This window comes from Rana temporaria, chromosome 2, assembly GCF_905171775.1.
Source record: "Rana temporaria chromosome 2, aRanTem1.1, whole genome shotgun sequence".
NCBI lineage: Eukaryota > Metazoa > Chordata > Amphibia > Anura > Ranidae > Rana > Rana temporaria.
Genome location: NC_053490.1, coordinates 147,242,908 through 147,268,764, shown reverse-complemented (window position 1 = coordinate 147,268,764; position 25,857 = coordinate 147,242,908). Strand labels below are relative to the sequence as shown.

The window sequence follows — 25,857 nt, the reverse complement described above, 5'->3', positions numbered from 1 at the left end:
TTTTTATTTTTCCCTTATGCCCTGTACACACGATTGGTTCTATAATTGTTCAGCATAGTCTGCTGAACAATTCTGCAACAAGTTTATGGTCATTGAAGTGACCATGAGATTATAGGGGAGGGAAAAAAGAGGTTGTCTGTTAGGGGAGGGAAAAAAGAGGTCCGTACGGTGTACTGACTTGGCCACCTGCAGACACTTCTGTAGGTTTGTACGGCGTACGGACCTGGCAGTGAATGAGATTACAGGTAATCAGACATTTTTTTGCAGGAAACATATTTAAAGTGTTACTAAAGTAATATTGTTTTAATTAAAATAACAAACATGTTTTACACACCATCTCTGTGCAGTGTGGTATAGCACAGAGTAACCCCCCCGATCCCACCCTTCTTGGGTTTTGTGCTGGTGATCGTGGCTCCTCATAGCGAGCAGTGTGCTATGGAGGCACACAGCATCTGCTTGCTTCCATGCTGTGTGTCTATGGAGCCGCAGCTCCGTAGACACACACATAGCGGGACTTAGCCCCAGCCCCACTTCCTCCTCACTTCATTTAATTTACAGCAGCAGCAGTCAATGGCTCCTGCTGCGGTTTGAATCCCGGTGTGAAGAGGAATAGAAGGGAGAAAAGATGCAAATGTGCACAGCGCTCGATATTTCCTCCCCTCTCTTCCCTTTCACCCAGGGAAGGGGGGGGGGGGGTAGAGAGCAATGAAAGGAATGCATTAAAGGTAAAAAATGTTTTTAGCTTTAGTAACACTAAGTTGAAACTATTATACAATAGCCCAATATTGCAATACATGGTGCATTTCAACAAACATGTAGTATTACCTATTAGCTACAATATTAATATTCCCCTTATTTTAGAACTGCCTAAAGAAAAACTTAACAGTACCTTGGTGAATTACTGTCACCTTGGAACTGAGTAGTTTGTGTTACACATTCTGTTCAATTCCCCTGCTTTATATATTCCGCTTATCTTGTTTGTGTATGCCTATTTAAATATATACAATGTGTTGCGATTGCACTGAATTTTTCTCTGTAACACTGTGCTGTTAATTTTCCTGGGATAGACAGAAAAAGTATAATTTACCAGTATGCCAAAATGAAATACCTGCAACACTGATAAAATGACAGTCAAATAAATGTAAATTTGGACCGCTGTCACAAGTGGCTGCTTGGCTCTGTAAAGATGTTAGGTTGCTATGGCATTTTCCATAGCAACTTTGTCTCTTATCGCATTAAAAAAAATTGCCTATGTGCTCTAAAAGCCTGTTAAGAAAAAGGGATTACATCAATCCTCCTATGTAATGATCCGACATAAAACCTTATCAGTCTGAAAACATAACAAAATGTAATCTATATAATAGCATTGGCGATGTGGAATTAGAACACTGGTTTCATCTGCCTTCCCATCCTCAATGTAATGGAAAATGATCTGACTTACATTGCTATTCTACACAATTGCTTCATTGCAAGAGTCATTTTTGTAATATGGGAAATGAGTTCAGCATATTTTATAGGCTGCCTTAACACACATATCTGCACACAGGCTTTATGCTGACATCTAATTGCTTTCCAACTTTCCTTTATCCAATCTATTGGAAGCCATTGTGGACCTGGTAATACACTTGGTAAGGCCTTGGAAAGTGATATTGATAACATACTGATGCTCATAAAGAAATCAAATTTGGAGGCCATGCAAAGGTATGCAATATAATAAGATTTGTTAATAATTCTGCAGAGGTTCATACAAAATAACCTTGTTTCTTGGAAAAGAATCTCTGATGTAATTGGTAACCAAAATAAAATGGCTATATCATATTAATAAAAAGAAAACGCGCACAAAACTCTGAGCTTTATCATTCTCCACGCTGGTCCTGAGGAGTAGAAAGTATCTAAAAGAAGACTATATTGCGCAAAGCAACCACTAATCCATCCATCATTTGTTAAGCACATGAAGATGAGGTAAAGTATCTGGGTGTTACATGGAACACAGACCTGCAGTCAGTATAATTTTGTTGCCGAAAATATTTTCGGCATCATTTTTGTCAGCTGTATGTCTACAGTGACAAAAACTGTGATGAAAATCAATTCCAATTTTTGTCAACAAATGAAAATGTGAGAAAGAGACGTTTACCCACATGAATGTCTGCTTTCCTCGGAGTTCTGCTTCGTCTGTTAAAGCCTCAGCCCAACTGATACACTGAAAATGACAGGACCCTCAAGGTGCTGCCTAATATAATATTTGTAATATAATAGAGTATATTCGAAAAAGTCCACGCTGAATATAATTGAGTATGTATAGATAATAGACCCTCAAAAAAGTCCATGCTGAAAAGCAGATTGGAAAACAGGTTGGTAGATGGTAAACTGTAGTGAAGTAGCTGAGATAAAGCTTGGTAACAGTGGTCCAGAGGCGGTATAATGTGGGGTTTGTGTAGAAGACAGGTTATAGTGAACAGGCTCACTTGACCAGTGGAATATAGTCCCCGGACTGCAATCGCGTGTAATTGGTAACCTGAGAAGCCTTCATAGATGCCTTTCCACACAGTGAGAGGGAGGCTATGGAGGATTGTCTATATATTCCACTGGTCAAGTGACATTGTTCACTATATCCTGTTATCTATACAAACCCCACATTATACCTTCTCTGGACCACTGTTACCAAGCTTTATCTCAGCTAATTCACTACAGTTTACCATCTACCAACCTGTTTTTCAATTTGCTTTTCAGCATGGACTGAATGATTATCTGTTCATTATCGCCATTATACATACCATACTGTGGAGTGACTATATAAAGATATCCCACCATTGACCCAACTGCCAAACAGAGTTTTTACTAGGTTATTTACACCCCTCTTTGATAGGCCATTGTAGCCTGGGGATGCCATGACACAATATTTTACCCCATCTACTGTTTTCTTTGGGTGATCATACCATAGCCATCCAGAGGTGGACTATATGTTTTTAAAGCATAATTGCTCTGTATGATTGATATTTTTACCCGTGTCGTTTTCCACTACTTTTTGAAATTAATAAAGTGTATTTTTTGCAATCACGGGTGTATGGTGAGTGGAGTCATAGACACTTTTTACCATTGGGTTGGTTGGTCTATTTTGAGTTTAAAGCCCCCTGAAAAGCTGTATTGGCTGAGAGACGCAGGTTCCCTCTGTCTGTCTGGCTGCTGCCGGGGAGTTCTGGAACAATGCCCTGCAGACCACCTGGTAAGTGTTTCCTCTCCTAACAAGGTAGCAGATAATAGCCTTCCCAGACCAGTTCTCTGCCTTGTGAACTCCCTCACTCCCATTCACTTCCCTATCCCCACTACATATTATTATTATTATTATTATTATCATAATACAGGATTTATATAGCGCCAACAGTTTGTGCAGCACTTTACAACATCAGGGAACACAGTACAATCACAATACAATTCAATATGGGATGGATCAGAGGGTCCTGCTCATTAGAGCTTACAGTCTAGAAGGGAGGCTCAAGTGAAACAAAGTGTAGTAGCTGTGGGGGATGATCAGGTGGACAAAATGAAAATACAGTTGTTAGGTGTGGGTAGGATAGGCTTCTCTGAAGAGGAGGGTTTTCATGGATCCTCTAAAAGCTAATAGAGAAGGAGATAGACGGACAGATTGGGGTAAGGAGTTCCATAGGCTTGGAGAGGCTCTGGAAAAGTTCTGATGACGAGCATGGGAGCAGGTGATGAGAGAGCTAAGGACCAGGAGGTCCTGAGAAGAATGAAGAGAATGATTAGGTTGGTATTTAGAGACTGAGGGGCAGATCCACAAAGAAATCACGCCGGCGTATCTATTGATACGCCACGGAATTTCAAATTTAGCGTGTTGTATCTTTGTTTTGTATCCTAAAAACAAGATACGACGGCATCTCGGCTAGATCCGACAGGTGTACATCTTAGTACGCCGTCCGATCTAAGCTGCAATTTTTCGGCGGCCGCTAGGTGGCGTTTCCGTCGAATTCCGCGTCGAGTATGCAAATTAGCTATTTACGGCGATCCACGAACGTACGACTGGCCGGCGCATTTTGTTTACGTCGTTTGCGTTCGGCTTTTTCTGATATAGTTTCCAATTTTTGAACAAATAGGTAGTCCTCGATTGTGGTACTTCAGGGGACAAGTCGTCCAATCATAATGACCAATGATAGCTTAAATAAAAGAAAAATCTAAGTGCACTCCAAGAGACCATTTTTTCCACACCTGTTATAAATGCATAGATCACAAGCTTATCACTCACACACACACTTAATTATGTTTTGCTGCTGTCCTATAACACAAGACACTGGGGTATTGTTCTCACCTGTATCATCCACTTTGCTTCTCTTGGTTGGGACATCACTGCTGTCATCATCTGACATCTCCATCTCCTCCTCTCTCCGGAAACCCATGAGCTGTTCACTGTGTGCATTTCGGAGCTCCTACAAAAAATAACAAAATACAGGCACCACTAATAAAACACATTGAACTTAGTTAATATATGCATAATTTTGCTTAACAGTTCTCCACCAGATCTCCCAGATTTCATTCACTGGCAGTTTGAATATTGCAAACTGCTGCACTCAGCCATGACCTAGGAAAAATACCAAGTTAGCATGACTTTCAAAGAAATAATAGATATAACAACAAGAAATCATATTCCTGCTTTTTAGATATGTATAAAGTTGAATGCAAACATTGTTTTTATCTGCATTAAAGACCTGTTACTTATACACACTACTTTTTGATAACATAGTTCTCTCTACCCCGAGAGTGACTTGCATACCTAGGGTAAAGCCCTTGACCAAACACTTTTAAAAATACCGAAGGCAACCATCTTGTGTGGATAGCTCATGCAGACTGTCATAGACTAGTGGCATCCTCAGGTTTGATCAGCAGTATTCCTTCGAAGTTGGGCTCCTTCCACAAGATGGCACAGTGGTGTAGGAAGTTGTCACCCATCACATTGGTGAACTGGTCAGGAGGGTGTATCAGCTCTACTTTAGGAGGAACTGCAGTCTGCTCACATAATTTGTAATAAAAACACCTTTGCCATTATGAAGCTTCCTATATATATATATATCTATATATATATATCTATATATATATATATATCTATATATATATATATATATCTATATCTATATATATATATATATATATCTATATCTATATATATATATATATCTATATATATCTATATATATATATATATATATATATATATATATATATATATATATATATATATATATATATATATATATATATATATATATATTTTACTCTCCAAAGTTAAAACAACAAGGGCAGAAGATTTAATAGATGGAAAAAAGTTACTGAAGTTCCTCTTTTTCTTTAGGGGGGCACAAAAAGGGCCAGTAGTTCGGCATCACCGTTCTATATACGTTGCCTTAAACATAATCTTTCCGCATTGGGGGACCTTGCACGTGTTTTATTGTGCATTTTTCTTACTTTAATCCAATCCTTTATACAGTAAAATGTTACCTCTTTTATAGCTGGGAATCGTAGTCCAATATGATAAGATGGAGTTTGTAGTTTGGCTATAGATAAAGCAATAGTGTTTGTAGAAAAGACAAGTACAAGGGACACTTCACAGTCATGCACTAACATATAAGAGATAGGATGGTTATTTCTACTAATATATGTTCTATCAGAATTGCATTTCTATGTTAAACCCCCTAATATAACTATTTGTCACTTTTGAATATGACAAATATCAGTTAACTATATAACAAATACATTTTTGTATATAGAAAGTATAAAGACATCAAAAGTAAAAAACAGAAAGGTATACCTTCTAAAACTCAATATACTGCCAATATGATCTTCCATATATATATATATATATATATATATATATATATATATATATATATATAAATACATCCTACAGTATAAATCAATAAATCAAAACAGATAAGGGTGTAGTAATAATTTACCAATAGTGGCTCTGCGAGTGAAATGATTAACCCTACAATCACTAGGACACCTGTAAAATAGCAAATCAGCTATATGCTGATCCATCCACTCCTTGCATGGACAAATTAGAGTGGTATGTCATCCAGATTGTGTTCCATGAGGGCTCAGTAAAAGTTTCCTGTGTTGCTGAGGATGTAGCACATCAAAAGATTGAAACCAGCAAATTGAGGCGACGGACAATCTATGAATGCTGTATTGTTGTTATCCAAAAAAATTGAATGCTCTGGGTATTAGAAAGATCTCAAGGTAGCTTTAACCTGTGATTTATCAAAGAAGATATTGTCCATATATACGCTTTCACAGGGATCACCGAGATAATACATATGGTAGTAGGTTATCCAACATCATTTAATCTCCAGGTGGATTTAACCGGTATTTAGTAGTATACTGTACACATGTCCACATGCAGATTTCTATAGGGACTACAGAGACCTTTAATGCATGGTTTGTATAGTTGGTACATCATCATCCAGGCTCTAAGGCTCCATTTACACTAATGCTTTTTTTTATGCATTTTGCATAAATGCAGGGACATTTTTTAACATGGTTTCCCATGGAACATGTTCACATCAATGCTTTTTTGTGCCTCTGCGTTTTTGGAATGGGTCAGGGACTTTTTTCCTGCAAAAAGCAGCGTTTTGCATGCAATAGAATTCAATGGACTTGCATCAAAAACGCAGGTGCCGCGATTTTGCTGCGATTTGTGTTTTTTTAACCTGTTTATAGCTGGTTGTTAAAGGAAATGTAAAAAAATTTAAATTACGGGCTTAAAAAAAAAACGCAAAATGCAAATCGCGGTAAAATCGTGGTAAAAATGCACATCAAAAAACGCAGCAAGCACCGCAAAAAGAATTGCAAAAATGCTCAAAAGCAACATGCATAGGTGTGAATCAAGCCTAAGTAGATTTAACCTGCCATTAGTGATACAGGTGAATTTACCCTGTCATTTGCAGTATATAATTGTCCACATTTCTACAGGGACCACCAAGAGACCTTATATGTGCTTAGATGTGCCACCTAGGGAAGTAATCATTGTTGGGAATCGAGCGACAGTAGGATATCCTGGTTTTCGGGGGGGGGGGGACAGGGCAGGAGCCACCTTTGGCATTCACTGCATTTTTGGGCATCAAGGAAGTTGGGTAACCAATAAAACTGGTCAGAAATCAATCTTTCTCACATTTGATCCAGTGGAGGTGCTCTCAATGTCTCTCATTGATTTATGGACTCTTACTTTTACACCTGGTATGAAGTCACAGGCTAAATCCACCTGGAGATTGGATTATGATGGACCAACTATACAAACCATGCATATAAAGTTACACATCTAAGCCATGTATATAAGGCCTTAATTGTCCCTGTACAAAAATCTGCCTACGAATAAAGACCGGTTAAATCCACCTAGAGACTAAATAATGTTGCACCTACTACTATATATATTGTCTTGGTCGTCCTGGTCAAAGCGTATATACGGATATTCTCTTCTTTGATAAATCCACCTTGAGATCTTTCTCATATCTGGAGAATTCAGTTATTTTTTTTGGATAACATTGCAGCAATCATAATTTGGCTTTGTCACCTTGATTTGCTGGTTTCAACCTTTTGATGTGCTACATCCTCAGCAACAAAGGAATATTTTACCGAGCCTTCTTGGAATACCATCTGGATGATTATACCACTCGAATTTGTCCATGGAATATCTGTATTTCTGACATAAGTTTTTTGATTCATTGATTTATACTGTAGGTAGGGTGTATTTATATATATATTTTGAAGATCATTTTTGGAGTATCGTGGATTTTAGTAGGTATACCTTTGTTTTTAACTTATTTTTGTGTCTTTATACTTTCTATGTAATCAAATGTATCTATTATACAACTAGCTGCATACGTGTCAGACTTTTCTAGAAATATACAGCATCTCACAAAAGTGAGTACACCCCTCACATTTTTGTTTTATATTTTATTATATCTTCATGTGACAACACTGAAGAAATTACACTTTGCTACAATGTAAAGTAGTGAGTGTATACAGCTTGTATAATTTGTAAATTTGCTTTCCTCTCAAAATAACGCAACACGCAGCCATTAATGTCTAAACTGCTGGCAACAAAAGTGAGTACTCCCCTAAGTGAAAATGTCCAAATTGGGCCCAATTAGCCATGTTCCCTCCCTGGTGTCATGTGACTTGTTAGTGTTACAAGGTATCAGGTGTGAATGGGGAGCAGGTGTGTTAAATTGTTATCGCTCTCACTCTCTCATACTGGTCACTGGAAGTTCAACATGGCACCTCATGGCAAAGAACTCTGAGGGTATGAAAAAAAGAATTGCTGTTCTACAAAAAGATGCCATAGGCTATACAAAGATTGCAAGACCATGAAACTGAGCTGCAGCCCGGTGGCAAAGACTATACAGCAGTTTAACAGGACAGGTTCCACTCAGAACAGGCTTCACGGTGGTCAACCAAAGGGGCTGCGTGCACATGCTTAGCGTCATATCCAGAGATTGTCTTTGGTAAAACGATGTATGAGTACTGACAGCATTACTGTAGAGGGGTGGGGGGTCAGCCTGTCAGTGCTCAGACCATACGCTACACGCTGCATCAAATTAGTCAGAATGGCTGTCCTCCCAGAAGGAAGCCTCTTCTAAAGGTGATGCACAAGAAAGCCTGCAAACAGTTTGCTGAAGACAAGCAGACTAAAGACACAGATTACTGGAACCATGTCCTGTGTGCTGATGAGATCAAGATAAACTAATTTTAGTTCAGATGGTGTCAAGCATGTGTGGCAGCAACCAGGTGAGGAGTACAAAGAAAAGTTTGTCTTGCCTACAGTCAAGAATGGTGGTGGGAGTGTCATGGTCTGGGGCTGCATGAGTGCTGCCGCCACCGGGGAGCTACAGTTCATTGAGGGACCCATGAATGCCAACATGTACTGTGACATACTGAAGCAGAGCATGATCCCCTCCCTTCAGAGATTGGGCCACAGGGCAGTATTCCAACATGATAATGACCCCAAACACACCGCCGAGAAGACCACTGCCTTGCTAAAGAAGCTGAGGGTAAAGGTCATGGACTGGCCAAGCATGTCTCCAGACCTAAACCCTATTGAGCATCTTTGGGGCATCCTCAAACGGAAGGTGGGGGAGGTCACTAACAACCACCAACTCCGTGATGTTGTCATGGAGGAGTGGAAGAGAACTCCAGTGGCAACCTGTGAAGCTCTGAGGAACTCTATGCCCAAGACGGTTAAGGCAGTGCTGGAAAATAATGGTGGCCACACAAAATATTGATACTTTTGGCCCAATTTGGAAATTTTGACTTAGGAGGGTACTCACTTTTGTTGCCAGCGGTTTATACATTAAATGGCTGTGTGTGCTGAGTTATTTTAAGGGGTCAACAAATTTACACTAGTCTATAAGCTGTACACTCACTACTTTACATTGTAGCAAAGTCTAATTTCTTCAATGTTGTCACATGAAAAGTAAAATATTTATAAAAATGTGAGGGGTGTACTCACTTTGTGAGGTACTGTACATATCAGAATTTCTGTGGAAGCCTTGTATCTTGAGGTTTTCTACTGTGGGTTCTAGATTTATTATTTGTTCTTAAATCTGGTTGTTATCTGTCACTTTTTTTTAAATATAATGTAGGTAAGAGCCGGTTCACACTCCAGCGGCACAACTTCGGGGGCGACTTTGCAAGTCGTCCTGAGGACGACTTCAGAGGCGACCAGCAAAACGACTTCTGCATAGAAGTCAATGCAGGTCGCCCCGAGCCACCCCCAAAGTCGTGCAGGAACCTTTTTCTAAGTCGGAGCGACTTCCGTCGCTCCTATTAGAACGGTTCCCTTGCATTGAATGGGACGCGACTCGTCAGGCGGCTGAGCTGTCTGACAAGTTGCCCCAGTGTGAACTGGCTCTAAAGGTCAAATAGTTTATTATTGAAATAAAAACACAAAGGGATATAATATCCCTAATATTGTCAGATGTTTTTTCACTCTATAGTTTTTCTAGTCTATCTTCATTTAATATGCTTCCAGGGACAGGACATACATGAGCTTTTTGTGTTATGATTGCCGAAGATGAAGAACATATAACAACTAAAAAGAATTAATGAGTTAATAAACTGCTAAAGATTTGTCATACAGTCTAACAAGAACAGACATCCAGTTCAAAATTGCCTGTTTCTTACGCTAGCCATGCACAGCTCAAATTTCATCTGCCTCCTAATACCTTTCTTCTGTTAACTTTTCTTATGTTGTAGAACTGATCCAGTGATCAGATAGGAAGATAGCACGGAGTGTACTAGGTAAACTAATGTCTGCTACATTTTATACAAGATGGATTAGGCCTGTAAACCACTGTGGCTCGAGATGCTGTTTTAATAGGCCTTTGAACATTCATTACAGCCTTCTCTTGCAATGTGTACAGATGAACAAGAGAAGCCCCTGTGGGAGAACCTTCTACATTTTTCATGGGAATTGCTGTGGCATTTGTCACATAATGAAAGCTATATGTGGAGTGTATTGTGTATTCTCCTCACATGACTTAAAAGATGCCAAACTGCAAGCCTCCCCTGGGAATGAGCCCTTTGTCAGTAGAGAAATTAGATGTCAACAAGGTGAAAAGCTGCATGCTGCATTCCTACATTAAACCTGGCAGCATTATTAGGACCAAATGAGATGGTATCAACTTTCTTTTTCCCTGCACCTTACAAGGAGAACATACTAGATTATCTCTGCCCTTCTGCATTACTACTTAGACAGGTTTCCTTACACTACAGTTCATGTGTCTTCCTGTATCTGTATAAGGCTAAAGTGCATTAACAAAAATAAAAACTCCAGGTAATTAAGTAGTTGAATACCAGAGGAGCTGCAGTTCACGGCACTTAAATGTACATCACGTGATTGCATTCTCTTTATAAAGTATATCGGGAGGCTTTGTTATCATATATGCATGAAATTTAAAACAAGAAACGACAGTTTGTATCACTATAAAATACAAACTGCAGGAATATATACTTTTTATAATCTCAGCAATAACTAGCTGTTGAGAAATATCATTTGGGCAGGATAAAGAAAACAAACACAGGACTAGTGTTTCTTCCTTTTATCATTTATCACTAGATTCTGATTTGACAGGGATTTATCTATGCTTTTGTGAAGCTATTTTATAGCTATATGATTCAGACATTAAAATTAGTGAAGAAGCAAATAAGACTTGGGCTGGAATGCAGGGGCCATTGTAGCCTTCTATACTGAACTGTATACCTCTACTGCACAACATACTTTCGGCATTTGGATACTTTTTTTTATGTTTTGATGACTTTAATGAGGAGTCCCCCCCCCAGCAACATAATTAAAAGTTAGCAGCTACACATACTGTAGATGCTGACTTTTAATATCAGGACACTTACCTGACCTGGAATCCAGCAATGTCGGCACCCCAGCCGATGTTTCCTTCAGCTCTCGGGTGCTGTCGCTGCCATTCATGGTAAGGGAAACCAGCAGTGAAGCTCCCCACTGCTCATGCACACCTTGCTTTCTGAATAGCCCCGTGGTAAGATCTCTCAGAAGTGGAGACGGGTACCTGTAAAAACACCCTCCCCCGAATGGTGCCAAAAGAGGCACCGGAGGGGGGGAGGAGGCAGATAAGCGGAGCTTCCACTTTTGGGTGGAACTCTTTAACTACACAAACACTAGGATTGCAAGCCCATCTGCGATACTTGGGTAACAGCATTTAGAAAGCTGAGATGTCACATAACCAAATAGGGTGAAGCATAAACTATTATCTGGTACTAGCTTGCGCCCAAGTTTAGAAGGGATAGAACGGAGAGCTTAGAACAATCCTAGGTTGATTGGTGACAGATCTGCCACTTTAAACAAACATTGCTGGATCTCACTGCAATCTTTTGATAACCCAGCAGAAGGAGGAATGTATAATCATGAGTACTGAAAAGCCTTTCCTTTTTATGTGATAAAAAAGAAACTAGCAATCTGTCTCTGAAACGATCAAATGTTTGAGAATCTCTGAAGTACCTACTGTGCCTTTTATTTTTTATTTTGTTTTAAATAACTTCACCTTTCGTAACATGTTACACCCATATTCAGTGTGTAATATGCAACATGCTACAAATGGACTGGCCTAACTGATTTAACAGATTGCTGCCACCAGGTGATGTCGCCAGGTGGTCCTGCCACTTAGCCATCCAAGAACTGTCAGACGGTGGGAGACTTTGGCACGAGTGGAGCTTTTTTTCGAGTTGGCGGTGGCAGAGTGATTGTGGATGAATCTACACCAGGGACATTGTTTTCGTTTTTTTTTAATATAGGAATTGTCTGTGTTTTTATTTCTTTTTGACACTTTTTTGGTGTATTATAATAATACACACATTTTGAAGTTGGCACATATTCAAGTCCAAACTATAACGAATGAAATGTCACTAACTTTAAAATAGCATTGGCTTATTTTAAGGTGATTTATCGGCGTATAACACGCACAGGCATATAACACGCACCCCAACGTTAAGAGGGAAGTTTAAGGAAAGAAAACTTTCCACAGCCCCCTGTGTATAACACAGAGGCACAGTTTACCCTCTATTTTCAGGGTAAAAAAGTGAGTGTTATACACCAATAAATACAGTATTTAAGACTGTATTATCAAGAAATACAAATTATGAATATTCCAAAGCTGGTAAATAACTTACCTGCATAATGAAACACATAACAATGTTCTCACTACGTGCAGAAACGTCAGTTTTTCTGCACGCATACTGCAAGGGCACAAAAAAAACAATTGTTCTCTATGTGCCCTGTTCACACCACAACATTGGTATGACTTGCAGATTTTTTTCTGCACAGGAATCTGCAACATGTATGCGTGGAAAAAAATAACTGACTTGACATCAACACTGTGGTGTGAACAGGTCACATGACTGACGCGCATGAAAACTGATGTCAACGTGTATAAAAACTCACTGAAACACGCATGAAAACTGATGTGAACTTATATTTCCACAAGTGAAATCTGTGCTGTTTTGCCATCAATTTTCATGCACATATGGTTTAAACGATCCCTAAAAGTAAAAGAGTGTGCTTAAAATACATTCTAATGTTCGTCCTCTTCCACTAATTTGCCACATTCTTTCTTTTTTCTATAACTGCCAAGGTGAACTGAACTGAAAAGGTTTCCAGGTACACTTTGCTTCTGGGTAGGAATTAAACCAGTACAATTGTTTCTAACATACAGAATAATTAAATATACTCAGGAGTTTGGCTGGCAAGGAAACTTGGCAGCTAATATTATTCTAAAGGGAACCAAACAACAATTAATGTGAAGTTATCACTCAATCTACAGTTTTAACACTAATACAGTAGCTTCTTCTACAGTGGACGCAGCCCATGAATACAAGTTAAATAAACCTGTCTTAGTTTGACGAGCAATCATTTCCTGGCTCTATTTTGTTCTACTGCTCATTTTATTGCAGATTCCTTTAGAAATAACAGTGAATAGTTGCATTTTTTAATCATACACATTTTATTAACCATTAATTTACCTGGTGCAACATTACACATCTAGATAGACTCATGCTTAGCTTACGATGGCCCTAGGTTCTGTCACTGAAAGATTGTTTCTCAAGTTGTTAGATTGCTGTGAGAGGCGAGGGTTTACAAAAGGGTTTCATTAGATAGGGAACTATAAGCACAGCTACCATATCACAAGCATAGGTGGCTCAAATAATTTAACAAACTGTTCAGCACAGATTCTGCATCAGGAAAATTAGTAACATGGTTTTAAACGAGTATCTCAAACACCAAACCCACAGTAGCTCCTTTGGACACTTTCAGTAATACATCTCCACCATTAAAGCAAAATTTGCAGTAGGTTATCTACCTCGATTACAGTTTTACTTCTTCAGATATTTGATTATTATAGTTGTGTACAACTGAAATAAATATTTATACGGCAGTGCAATGGGTTACACTGCCACCAGATACCATTGTAGTGTTCCTGACTCCTGGGACTATATGTTCTTAGGAAAAAACAATAGATTAAAAGCATGGCTTTTGATTGGTAAAGAACTACAATTTATCACACTGCATAAGACGATGATATACATAGAATATTTGTAAATGAGGGTGTCGGAGAGAGCTAGGAAGTGAGACTGGGAGAGGAAAGGTTTTAAGAAGACAAATGTCTAAAGGTCCTAAAAATAGTAAAAATAGCGGTCACGGAAAACATGTTGCTTTGTTCTTTAATGCACTTACTGCTGCTATGTGATTGAAATTCCTGAGAGACTTGTAAATTAAAGCATACTTTATAAATGTTCCATACAAACCTTTCTGCAACATTATTAAAATACACAGTACTTACCCACTAAAACACAGGCTCATAGAAAAAGCAATTGCTGAACAAGAAATGGAAACTGGGTGACCATAATAAAAAGTAAAGCGTATAACAAAATATACTCGAACATATCAATGTGAAGGGTAATAAAAACATGCAGGCACATACATATGCAAATGATGCCCCACAGAGAAAAAAGTGCTATAATAGACATATCTTTTACATTTAAAGGTGCAGCCTCAACTTGACAAATCAATTAAAATATTGTGAAACCTGTCCTTAGCCAATTATGATAAAATGGCATCATCACAAGTAGACCATGACTGGGTGGTTGATTCTGTTTAATTACCAAGATCCAGAAATTATATGAAATTGGTTGATCAGTCAAATTAGGAGGAAGGTAAATAGCAAAAATAATAATTTCTAACAAAAAAAAAAAATCAGAAGAAATTTCCTATGATACAGGCACTGAATCTTTGGGGACATCGTTGTCTGAGACCCATAGAAGATATAGCCCATCAAAATGTTTTCGGATTTTGGTAGTAGGTAGGGCTCATCAGAACAAGTGTGTTTTATTGAAATATTGACTGGGGTGATCCATGGCATAAGGACAGAGCTTAAACAGGTTTTCTTTTTGTAGTTGTATGATTTTTAGACATACATATGTTTTAGATTAAGCATCCCGAAAGTATATGGCTATATGATGGTCACAACCAACGACTTTATATTTATGTATCTAAGCTTTAGAAAATGCCATTTAAGACTAATAGTTTGTTAAACACATATGAGACTGCATCTTTGCTAATCTGCATATGTGTGCATTGTTATCATTAAAACACAAGCATTCAATCCCACGCAGCCAGCGAAAGGCTTTATTATGCTCTCACAAACCTGATTTGTTTCCTGGAGAAGTATTCTATCCTCAGGTCACCCTCCAACATAGAATAAGCATCTAAATGTATGTGAAGAGCATCTTAAATGCCTTAAACCCACCTTCATTTCCTACTGAACCAAGCACACCGACACTCACTTGTCAACCACTCACTTTCTCTGCGATGAGAGTGATGGATTAAATTGTAAGAAAGGCACCCACCTCACAATGCTTCCGCCAAATGTCAATATTCTTGCGCTGAGCTTTCGAGAAATGGTCCCATGCTTTTTGTCTGGTGGAAGCGTTGAAAACGGCCACAATCTGCTCAACTTCAGTGAACAGGGAAGTCAAACAAGACAAGCAATTTATGTTGTGGTCATTCCAGAGAAAGCAAAACAAAGACACATGTGAGTTCTATGGATCATGCCAAGACACATCACCCATAGCCACTCAGTCATGTGTCTTTAGTACTTACATGTATAATTGTTGTAACTGTGTCCGTCAAGCGTGGAATACTTTCATTTACATACACTTAAACACTTCACACTACAATCTGTTAAACAGTGATTAGCTACAGAAGAAAGTCTCATTAATTAATCAGAGTCAAGTGCAGTGACATCCATTTAATCATTATTTTCCAGACTACAAAATTAATATGTACATATTGTCCCTCACATATCACAGTATTTCAGTGTGATTCTTGATTTCATGCGTGATCACCAAGGATCAATTTATCATCCATTTCCATCCAGGTATTGCACACTGACCACACCTTAAACCTTAAAGATTACTAGTGGGTGTGTATGTCTGGGTGGTAAAATAATGTCATAATAAGAAGAGATTTGTTGCAATTAAACCCTTATATAATTTAAAATTTCATGTAATGCAAAAGCAAAAAATGTTGTACTGGACTTTGACAGCTACATAAAGGTACTTTATAAAATACTATTTAAAGTGGAAGTTCAGCCTAAAACTATTAATCTTTAAATCTAAATTGCAGGCACATTCTAAGACTAACCTATCTAACCCTGTAAAGAAAAAAATCGCTATAGGGTAGGGAAATTAATGGGAGGTAACATCACCCATAGACTTACTATGGGGCTCCTGTTGTCGGCTGCCTCTTCTGTAAACTCCCACACACAGAAGCCGCAGGTGACAGCTCAGCATGGGACCGGACTGGAGCAGCTTCAGAAAATGTATGTGTGACAGACCTAACCAAGATAGGGTCTTCTGGAGAGGACTAGGAGCAAGCCTCCTACCCACTGACTATGGCCCAGCAAGAGAGCAGATCATTCTCTAATGATGGACCACTGAGAACGTGGTTTGGATTACTGCAGATGGGACAGTAATATTTATCAACAATATCCCTCAAGAAATCTATGATACATTAATTCCACTCTATCAGAATGATGGAACATTGTATGAGCTTTGCCTCAGACTATTGTAGGTATTAGACAAACAGTCTGCTACTTGGCTCTCCTGCTATTGTCTGTTTGACTGCTTGCCGACCTGCCTACGGCGGCAGGTTGGCTCTCCTGCGCGAGAGCCCGTAGCTCTACGTCGGCTCTCTCGCAGGCTACAGGGGGCGCGCGCCCCCGACTCCCGTGCCCGGCGGGTGCGATCGCCGCCGGGCACACGCAATCGCTCGTTACAGAGCGGGGACCGGGAGCTGTGTGTGTAAACACACAGCTCCCAGTCCTGTCAGGGGGGGAAATGCTGATCCTATGTTCATACAGTGTATGAACAGAAGATCAGTGATTTCCCGTAGTGAGGCCACCCCCCCACAGTAAGAACACACCCAGGGACATACTTAACCCCTTCCCCGCCCCCTAGTGTTAACCCCTTCACTGCCAGTGGCATTTTTATAGTAATCCAATGCATTTTTATAGCACTGATCGCTATAAAAATGCCAATGGTCCCAAAAATGTGTCAAAAGTGTTACTTATACAATGGTATTACACCCCAGAAAGATTACATCAATTTGATAAAGAAGTAGATGAAAGGTGTTGGAGGTGTGGCAAAGAGCAGGGAACTTTGTTCCATATCTTTTGGTCCTGCCAAAAAATGAGACATTATTGGGAGGAGGTGAGAAGAATTTTACAAAAATTTGCGGAAGACTTGATCCCCGATGACCCTGCCCTCTTTCTGTTACATAGCTCACAGATACCGGTGCAGTATATAGGAGTATAGGAGGTCAGTAGTGTGCCAAATGATCAATGTGGCAAGGGCAGGAATAACGTTGAGGTGGAGAGACTTATGCCCCCCTTCTATAGCAGGGTGGCTTAAACGGATTCAAGAAGTAAGTGCAATGGAAGATTTGGTGCATACGGCGCAGAATAGGAGGACACAGTATGAAGAAACATGGTCAGGATGGAATGTATTTATTAGATCGGAGGAAGGGAAGAGGTTACTAGAGGAGAACTAAGAACCCTAGGGAGATGGAATTATGACACAGGGGGAGGTGAAAGAATTTAAGAGTAGTAGCCCTATGTCGCGGGGAGGGAGAGAGGGGAGAGAGGAGGAGGGGGGGGGGTTTTATAGAATTTGTTTTTATTTTTCAAGGGGGAGGGAGGGGGGTGGGGTCTGGAGGTATAAAATAATACGGTAATAACAGTGATGATTGTTAAAGGGAAAAGTACTGACGGAGAATGTATTGAACCTGTATTTGCAATTTGTCAGTCGTAGTATTTTGTGTTATTTGTTTGAGAAAACCTAAATAAAAGATATGAAAAAAAAAAAAAATGCCAATGGTCCAAAAAATGTGTCAAAAGTGTCCGCCATAATGTCGCAGTACCGAAAAAAATCGCTGATCGCCGCCATTACTAGTAAAAAAATATATTAATAAAAATGCCATAAAAATACCCCCTATTTTGTAAACACTAAAACTTTTGCGCAAACCAATCAATAAACGCTTATTGCGATTTTTTTTTAACGAAAAATATGTAGAAGAATACGTATCGGCCTAAACTGAGGAAAAAAATATTTTTTATATATATTTTTGGGGGATATTTATTACAGAAAAAAGTAAAAAATATTTTTTTTTTTCAAAATTGTCGCTCTATTTTTGTTTATAGCGCAAAAACTAAAAAACGCAGAGGTGATCAAATACCACCAAAAGAAAGCTCTATTTGTGGGGAAAAAAGGACGCCAATTTTGTTTGTGAGCCACATCGCATGACAGCGCAATTGTCAGTTAAAGCGACGCAGTGCCGAATCGCAAAAAGTACTCTGGTCTTTGACCAGCAATATGGTCTGGGGGTTAAGTGGTTAATAAGGGTGTTCTGTGTTTTAATTTACGATATTGTATAATGTACTCTGCTTTACCTGGGCTGATTTAAGTGCTGCGTTAATTAGCATGGTAATTATATCATTGTCAGCTAGTAGTTGCTAGAGGAGGTGGGAGTAGACATAATTGAGCCCTACCGTATTATCTAACCCACTGTGTGATGTTTTGGGTAAATATTTGGGTTATTGTGTATGTGGGGGACTGACTTACTTTTCAAATGTATAAAAAGCCTGTATCCTTGTCCAATAAAACATTCCATGTTCCAGCTTTGTAACCAAGCTAGTCTCGCCTGGTTCTTGGTTGCGATATGTTCTGTGACAGTATGTATAGTGATTACTTATTTACAAGGCTAGATAGGTTAGTCTAAGAATGTGGCTGCCAGTAGATTTAGAGTTAGTTTTAAGATGAAATTCTACTTTAAACTTGCTCATACCCTGTGCTTTACTGAGAATGTGTAGAAGAATAATAATGCTTGGACTATCTTACTTCCTTCTTACTTCTTGTATTTGTAATTTCTAGTAAATCACTTCAAGGAAAAAAAACTGTTGTAGGTGCTAATTAATAAATGTTGCTTTAGTGCTTTTGGGCACTGGTGTATGTGGAAGGCAAACTAAAAATATCCATCATAAGTTCTCAAAATATAGCTAATGAGCATCAAATTCTCTCTTGACCGTGCAGTGTAAGAGATACAATTTCCCAAAAGAGGGCAAATTGTGGTCTACAGCTACCCACCACATCAGCAGCTTTACGGGTATATCTGATATACACTCAGGAAACATATGTCTCTTGTGGGCTTGGATCCCGCAAGGGATCTAAGCAAAGAACAGCTTCACAGAGCAGACGGCAAAAGTCCTTGGTACACAGAACACATTTCTCATTAAGCAAGGCACACGTACAACCATTTTTCTGAATGAGAATGGTATTTAAACTTTCCAATGTTTTAACATTAGGTGTTCAACTGAATAGACAATTAGCAATTTCCTCCCTGGTAGAGACCTAATGAATCTTGAGTTAACGTTTATGAAGGACTATGCAGTAGCCTGGCAGCTGTTTTATCAACTGCAGCACCCATCAGACAGGCTGCCATAGGTGCACAATATGTTAATCATGTATTGCTACACTCGGAAGCCATTCTCTGGGAAACTGCAAGCAGTAAAGCATCATGTAATGGGCACAAAATGATAATTTGCTTCTCTCAGAGGACAAATTTAGAATGCTGCATAACATAACGACTCTTTTAAAAAATGAATATTAAAGTATTCAAAAAAATATTTGGGGGCAAGGCAAGCACAGAATAGTGCAGGAACAGGAGGTTTCCAAATGAAAGTTGCAACAGTAAGCCTGCAGAAGCAAATATAACTTTTGTTTTCACAGCAATGCTAGGTGTCGTAGCCCCAGCACAATTCCCCTTTGCTCCTTTGCAAAAAATGCCAACCCAAAATTTGATGAACAAATGTCTGAAAAAGACATTACTGATGATTTAAAGTGGTATTAAAGGCAATAAAAAAAAAACGAAACAAACATGTCACTTACGTGCTATGTGTAATGGTTTTGCACATAACAGCTCTGATCCTCATCTTCTCTGGTCCCTCACTGGCGCTCCTGTCCCCTCCCTCCTGCTGAGTACTCCCAGTGCAAGAAGCTTGCAATGGGGACTCCCGAGTCGCTGCTCTGCATGTCCATTGACTCACAGAGCCAAGGCTCAACCCCACCCCCTCTCTTCCCTCATTAGCTTATTGGCTGTGATTGACTCTTGCTGCTGTCTCAGCCAACGGGGAAGAAGATTCACGGCTCATGTGCACATTGCTGGATCGTGATGGAGCCCAGGGGAGTAGAAGGGGGCTGCGTGACAAAAACAACTTTAACACTTATATAAGGCTGCCTACTGTTGTGATCAACAACTTTTTTTTAATATCAAGGTGTATCTGGTGGTATACAATTTGAATTTATCATTTAGATTAATCATCAGAAAACACAGCAAATGTTTACAGTATGTGGCTAGCAAAACTACAGGTTCATAAGTGAGATATTCTAATCTGTGTTACTAAATTGAAAGTGTTTTTTTTTTTTTAATTAAAGACTACGTTCAATAAAAAAAATAAAAATAAAAAAAATAAATGCACATATTTTTGCAGGAGAAAAAATATGTGCATAGCCTGGGTGCTTAAAGTAACCCTGTTGCCAACTCTGTAAATGACTCAATAAAACTAAGCAGCAAACCTAGAAGTTTATCTAGAGCTCAGTAAGAGCAAACTACATACAGAATATGTATACTATATATAAAAAAATAATATTGATTTAGGTCAAATTAAAAGCCTCATGCACAATGGGCATAAAAAAGAAAGAAAAACCCTTTGTTTTTAAAGGCGTTTGCCATTTTCATTTTCCGGCCTCTAAATGACCCTACATGTTAGCCTATGTGTTCATGTCAATATAGGCATTTACAGGCATATTTTGAGGAGGAGTGTTTAGAAGCAGAAAAAAAAAAACACTACGTACACATTCAGAAGAATAGTGTTTGAGCAGAAAAAAGGCACAACACATGTAAATGCATGTACTTAAACCCTAGGCATGTTTTAATTAATTTCAATGGCCAGAATAAATGAATATTCTGGCCAATAGAATGAATACTCAAACACACGACTCGCCTAAACGTGTTTCTTAAAACGTTGCTTTAGGCGCATTTTTAAGTTGCTTTTCTCCTGCCAGGAAAAATGATGTTCAGAAGAGCTGGTTAAATGCCCATTGTGTAAGAGACCAAAATTATAAAAAGAAATATTCTGGCTATGACATTTTACTTATTGCACTTTTACTTTATTACATAAGGCAATTAGTGGGCTTGAAACTGTCTAGTGATCGATTGAAGTTGTGATATCTTAAATAACCTGTTTTGTCCAATTAAAATAAAGCATATTATATTTTGTACCTTACATATTCCCCTGACTAGGATTTGTAAGTGTCATTCTTAGTGTGGGCACCCGGCAGTGACAGCTTTCGGCTTCACGGCCGGGCACCCACTGCGCATGAGCGAGCGGCAGTGCGCATGTGCTCGCCTACAGGGAGGGGCTGTGAAAAGGCGATTAAGCAAATCGCCTTTCCAGCCCCTCGGCGGAAGGAGGAAGTGGGACAGGAAGTCCCCTTCTCCTGAAGCCCCCACTCCCCCCCCAAAAAAATTACATGCCAAATGTGGCATGTAAGGGGGCGAGGAGTGGGTTAAGAGGAAGTTCCATTTTTAGGTGGAACTCCTCTTTAAAGTTCCAGATTTCAAAGGAGCTTTGCTTTTTTTGGTGAATAACAATGAATTTCATGGGAAATTTTAAGGCAGATCTATTGATGCAGCTACCTGTAGGTGCTTATCTAGGCAGCTACAAATTGCTGGTGTGCCACCATCATCAGCAACTGCTTATAACATTAAATAATGAAGCTAGGTAGTCTGTAGCTAGCCTAAAACATTACAGTCAGCTGCTCTATGACTGAGCTACAACTCGCTTGGAATTTCTGCAATGCAGACTTGACTGAAGTTCGTTTCCTCCTAGCAGCAAAAAGACTAAGGAGGGAGATTCTGAAGCTGCTACAAATCACTGCTGTAAAAGTGCTTGTGCGACACTGGCCTTAAACTTAAGTCATAGCTACAAAGATGCAATAAACAGTATTATTTTGCCTAAAATGTAAACTATTGAAAACTTATATTTCTCATAAATATGTGTTTTATCTCAACCTCACACGGCTCCATGTTGTACTCTTTTTAACAGACCTTTCATATAACTTACTGCTGGAGAAAGAAACTAGCAGTATTTTATGAGTTACATCCTGTGCAAAACCTTATTGAACTGACCCCAATATCTATAGTCTGAAGTTGGAGGTGACTACGGTGTTATTAATATTCCTGTAAAAAACAGAAATCACAAAGTTGCAGGATATGGGTTGGAAGAAGGATGCATATGTAGATACGTGCTTGTGACACTGCTTAATAACACTCAATGTTTCGGTAGGTGTAAATTAGGGTCGTGCTCAGCTGTGAAAAGCCATTCAGCAGTTGGTGCTTTACCAAGTCATACTTTAATTATTATTAAACCACGACCATGCAATACTCTAGTGTGGTACTGTCAATTACAGCATGGTAAATGCTCTTTAGTCACAGCACAATCCACAAAGCACAGAACACTCTGTCTTCAGGGTAAAGATGAAAACATCCAACTATTTTGTCTTCCCAGTACAGAAAAGACCTTAAGAGATAAATAATTTGATTCCGACATTAATGCAAAATCTAAGACTCGAAGATTGATAAGATTTGGTTATTTTAGCATGGTATCACCCTCCTGTCTTTTAATCAGATTATCTTGTATAACAAACATGTAAGATCTATGCTCATATGAAAAAGTACTACTCTGATAATGCACCACAACAAATGTGTTGCATTATGGATTATCTTTTCTTATATGCGTTATTTATTGACAGATGAATATGTAAAATTTAATTGACTTATGTATCAGGAGGAAAATATTTACAGTGCAAGAAATTGAGTCACTCTTGTGCCAGACTTGGGGTCTAGAAGAAAAAATATGTGATCCAAAACATTGTCTGGCATCAGTTTAAGCAAACTACTTTGACAGCTTTAATGGTAAAAAGATGCTGGGAGTACAGTCTTATTAAGATGTAAGTTCACGTTTACAGAAAAATCTGTAAGGTGAACTTACACAGGACCCCCAACCTCAACCCCCCCATCCCACTGACCTGGAGCGTGGCGATCTCCCATTCTGAGCCCTGCTATAGGCGCCTCACTGGACCAGGGCTTTCACTCTTCTTCCCCGCTGACATGAAGGGCTATGCGGGTTCTGATTGGTCAGACCAATTTGAATGCTCCTAAACGTACCTCCTGACGGGGGGACATTCTGGAGATTAAGCCGAGGGGAGTTCTAAGCCCTGTTCTGGTGAGGGGGAGATCGCCATGCTCCAGGTCAGCAGGACGGGGGCTGGGGGGTGAGGAGGGGGTCCTGTATAAGTTTACCTTACAGATTTTTCTGTAAAGGTGAACTTGCCCTTTAAAGTATATTGGAAGTCAAAGTACAGACACAGACACCGAGAATGTAAACTGAGAACACGTCTGCTGTCACAGAAAGGGAAACACATACCTGTGAGGGATTCAAGCCTAGAGCTGGGAAATAGGGGGGTTGGTTTATTTTATTTTTCAGATAACTGAAAATGTGAAGATTTACAAGGTTATGTTAATCTTGCCTAAGCAGTACCCTTGTGTTCCTTTCAAAAAAATATAGGTTAAAAGTTGGCATGTAAATTTACCTATACACTCCTGTATCTACATTCTCATAGCTGTATATGTGCAGTGTGATATCTAAGGCACTGCTGCCTCAGACTCTGAGTGTGATGCACTACTGTACTGCTCACTGTTCTCCTTGCTAGAGGATCTCATATGAGAAAGTAAAACCCTGTCTTAACCAAGGCATGTCAAGTAATGGGGGGGGGGGGTGTTCAGTTGAAGGGAGACCAAAGGAAATACCGATGACTAGTCCTTTGACTTCTGATAGTCTTTTCTGGGCACACCTTTCAGAGTTGAGTTCCTTTTAAATGGTCAGTTCTCCTTTTCACAAAAAATAAAATGTGAACTACCAACATCCTCCTAAACTCTCCAGTTCTTGCCTCGTGTACCTTATGTGATCCTCATCTTCCAATGCCCTCTACAGCTGGCATAATGGTCTGGCACTTTAAAACTTTACTAAACAGCCTATTGCTTGTAATGGCAGGTGCTCATTGGTCAGTGCTGGCCATGTAATTGTGCTGATCAATAAGAATCTCTTCTTTGTTCCAGGAAATCATCCCAGAAGGGAGCTTAGAAAGAATTCACTTGGTCAGTGTGCACACATGATCAGAGTTGACCAATGAGTGCTCGCATTGTTTGCATTATGCTGTTAAATAGCTTATTGGGCTGTGCAGTGATGTCTTAAAGGGGTTATAAAGGTTTGTTTTTTATTTTCTAAATAGGTTCCTTTAAGCTAGTGCATTGTTGGTCCACTTAACCCTTTTCTTCGATTTCCCTTCTAAAAGTTTTTTTTCTTTGTCTGAATTTCTCACTTAGTAAGCTTGCCCCCATTATCTGTCTGGGGGTTAGCCATCCAGAACAGCTTACTGAGGAGGAACGGGAAGTGAGAAATTCAGACAAAGAAAAAAAACATTTAGAAGGGAAATCGAAAGAAAAGGTTAGTGAACCAACAATGCACTAGCTTAAAAGAACCTTTTTAGAAAATAAAAAATGAACCTTTACAACCCCTTTAAAGTACTGGACCAATATACCAATTACAGAGAGCATCGGAAGATGGGCATCACATAAGGCACATGCAGCGAGGACCAGAGGGAAGGGGAGGATGTTGTGCGTTAGTTCACTTTTTCATTTTTTGTGAAAAGGTGAGCTAAGATTTTAAGGTTGTCTATATGTATGTATACATACATACACATCGAAAAGGGTCTTATTTTGCAGCAATGATGGAGCACTATTAAAAATAATACATTTTAGTTTGAAGCAAAATGTGTATTAACTTTTGGCTTGCAGTGAAACTCAGCCATAAAAAAGCCTGCAATAGAGTAAAGAGTTCAAACGAACTTTACTGAAAAGAAGTGACACACACATTTAATTTGCTGTTATATTCAAGTGCACTTTCAATACACAGGTACTTCAATGTGATACATACATCTTATACTTCAGACACAGACTTATAAATCAATAGAGCCCTCAGACTACTTTACCCCGCCAGTCAGATGCATTTTAGTCTTATTAATGTAAAAGCTGAGCATCTAATAGCCTGTTCCTGAAATTGCATTCACAGCATTATTATATTGATCTAATGTCAGCTGGGAAATTAAAACTTAGCTATTAGGACTCTCAAGGCCACACAAATTCTGTCCATAAGTTTGATACCATTGAAAAAGATAGACTTTTGCAAAAATGTCCACAGTAGGGTTAGTAGCAATTTTATGTGTGTATATATATATATTACCAGCACTCTAACTATAAAATCTATACCAATGTCTTAGCAGTTAATATGATTGATTAGGTAATTTTGCTACTTTCCATTTACTTTGCAAGTAGCACAATTATCCTGAAACTTATATTCCCTTGCTAAATTAAGTATATCTATTCAAACATGTTAATAATGCTATTATTTAAAAGGGGAAAAAAAGATAACTTAAAAAACAGGAGGGTTAGCCCTCCCCTCAATTGCTGTGTAATAACTTGCAGGCTCCCCACTCTGTTGATGTTTGATTAAAAAATAATGATGTTTTATCCAACCATTCTCATAAAGAGAATGGTTGGAGAAGGGTTGTGCCAAAATAAATACTGGGTAA

The 25,857-nt window shown here is 39.0% G+C and overlaps 1 protein-coding gene across 4 annotated transcripts in view; it reads right to left on the bottom strand.

Moving 5' to 3' along the window:
* Positions 1–25,857, bottom strand: part of ENOX1 (ecto-NOX disulfide-thiol exchanger 1) — a 641,692-nt gene that overhangs the window by 102,580 nt on the left and 513,255 nt on the right. For all 4 annotated transcript variants that reach the window (XM_040341292.1, XM_040341293.1, XM_040341291.1 and 1 more), the window contains 2 exons: positions 15,439–15,545; positions 4,325–4,442 (listed from right to left, as the gene is read on the bottom strand). In XM_040341292.1, the coding sequence (XP_040197226.1) occupies positions 4,325–4,442; positions 15,439–15,545 (225 nt within the window). The remainder of the gene's footprint in view (positions 1–4,324; positions 4,443–15,438; positions 15,546–25,857) is intronic.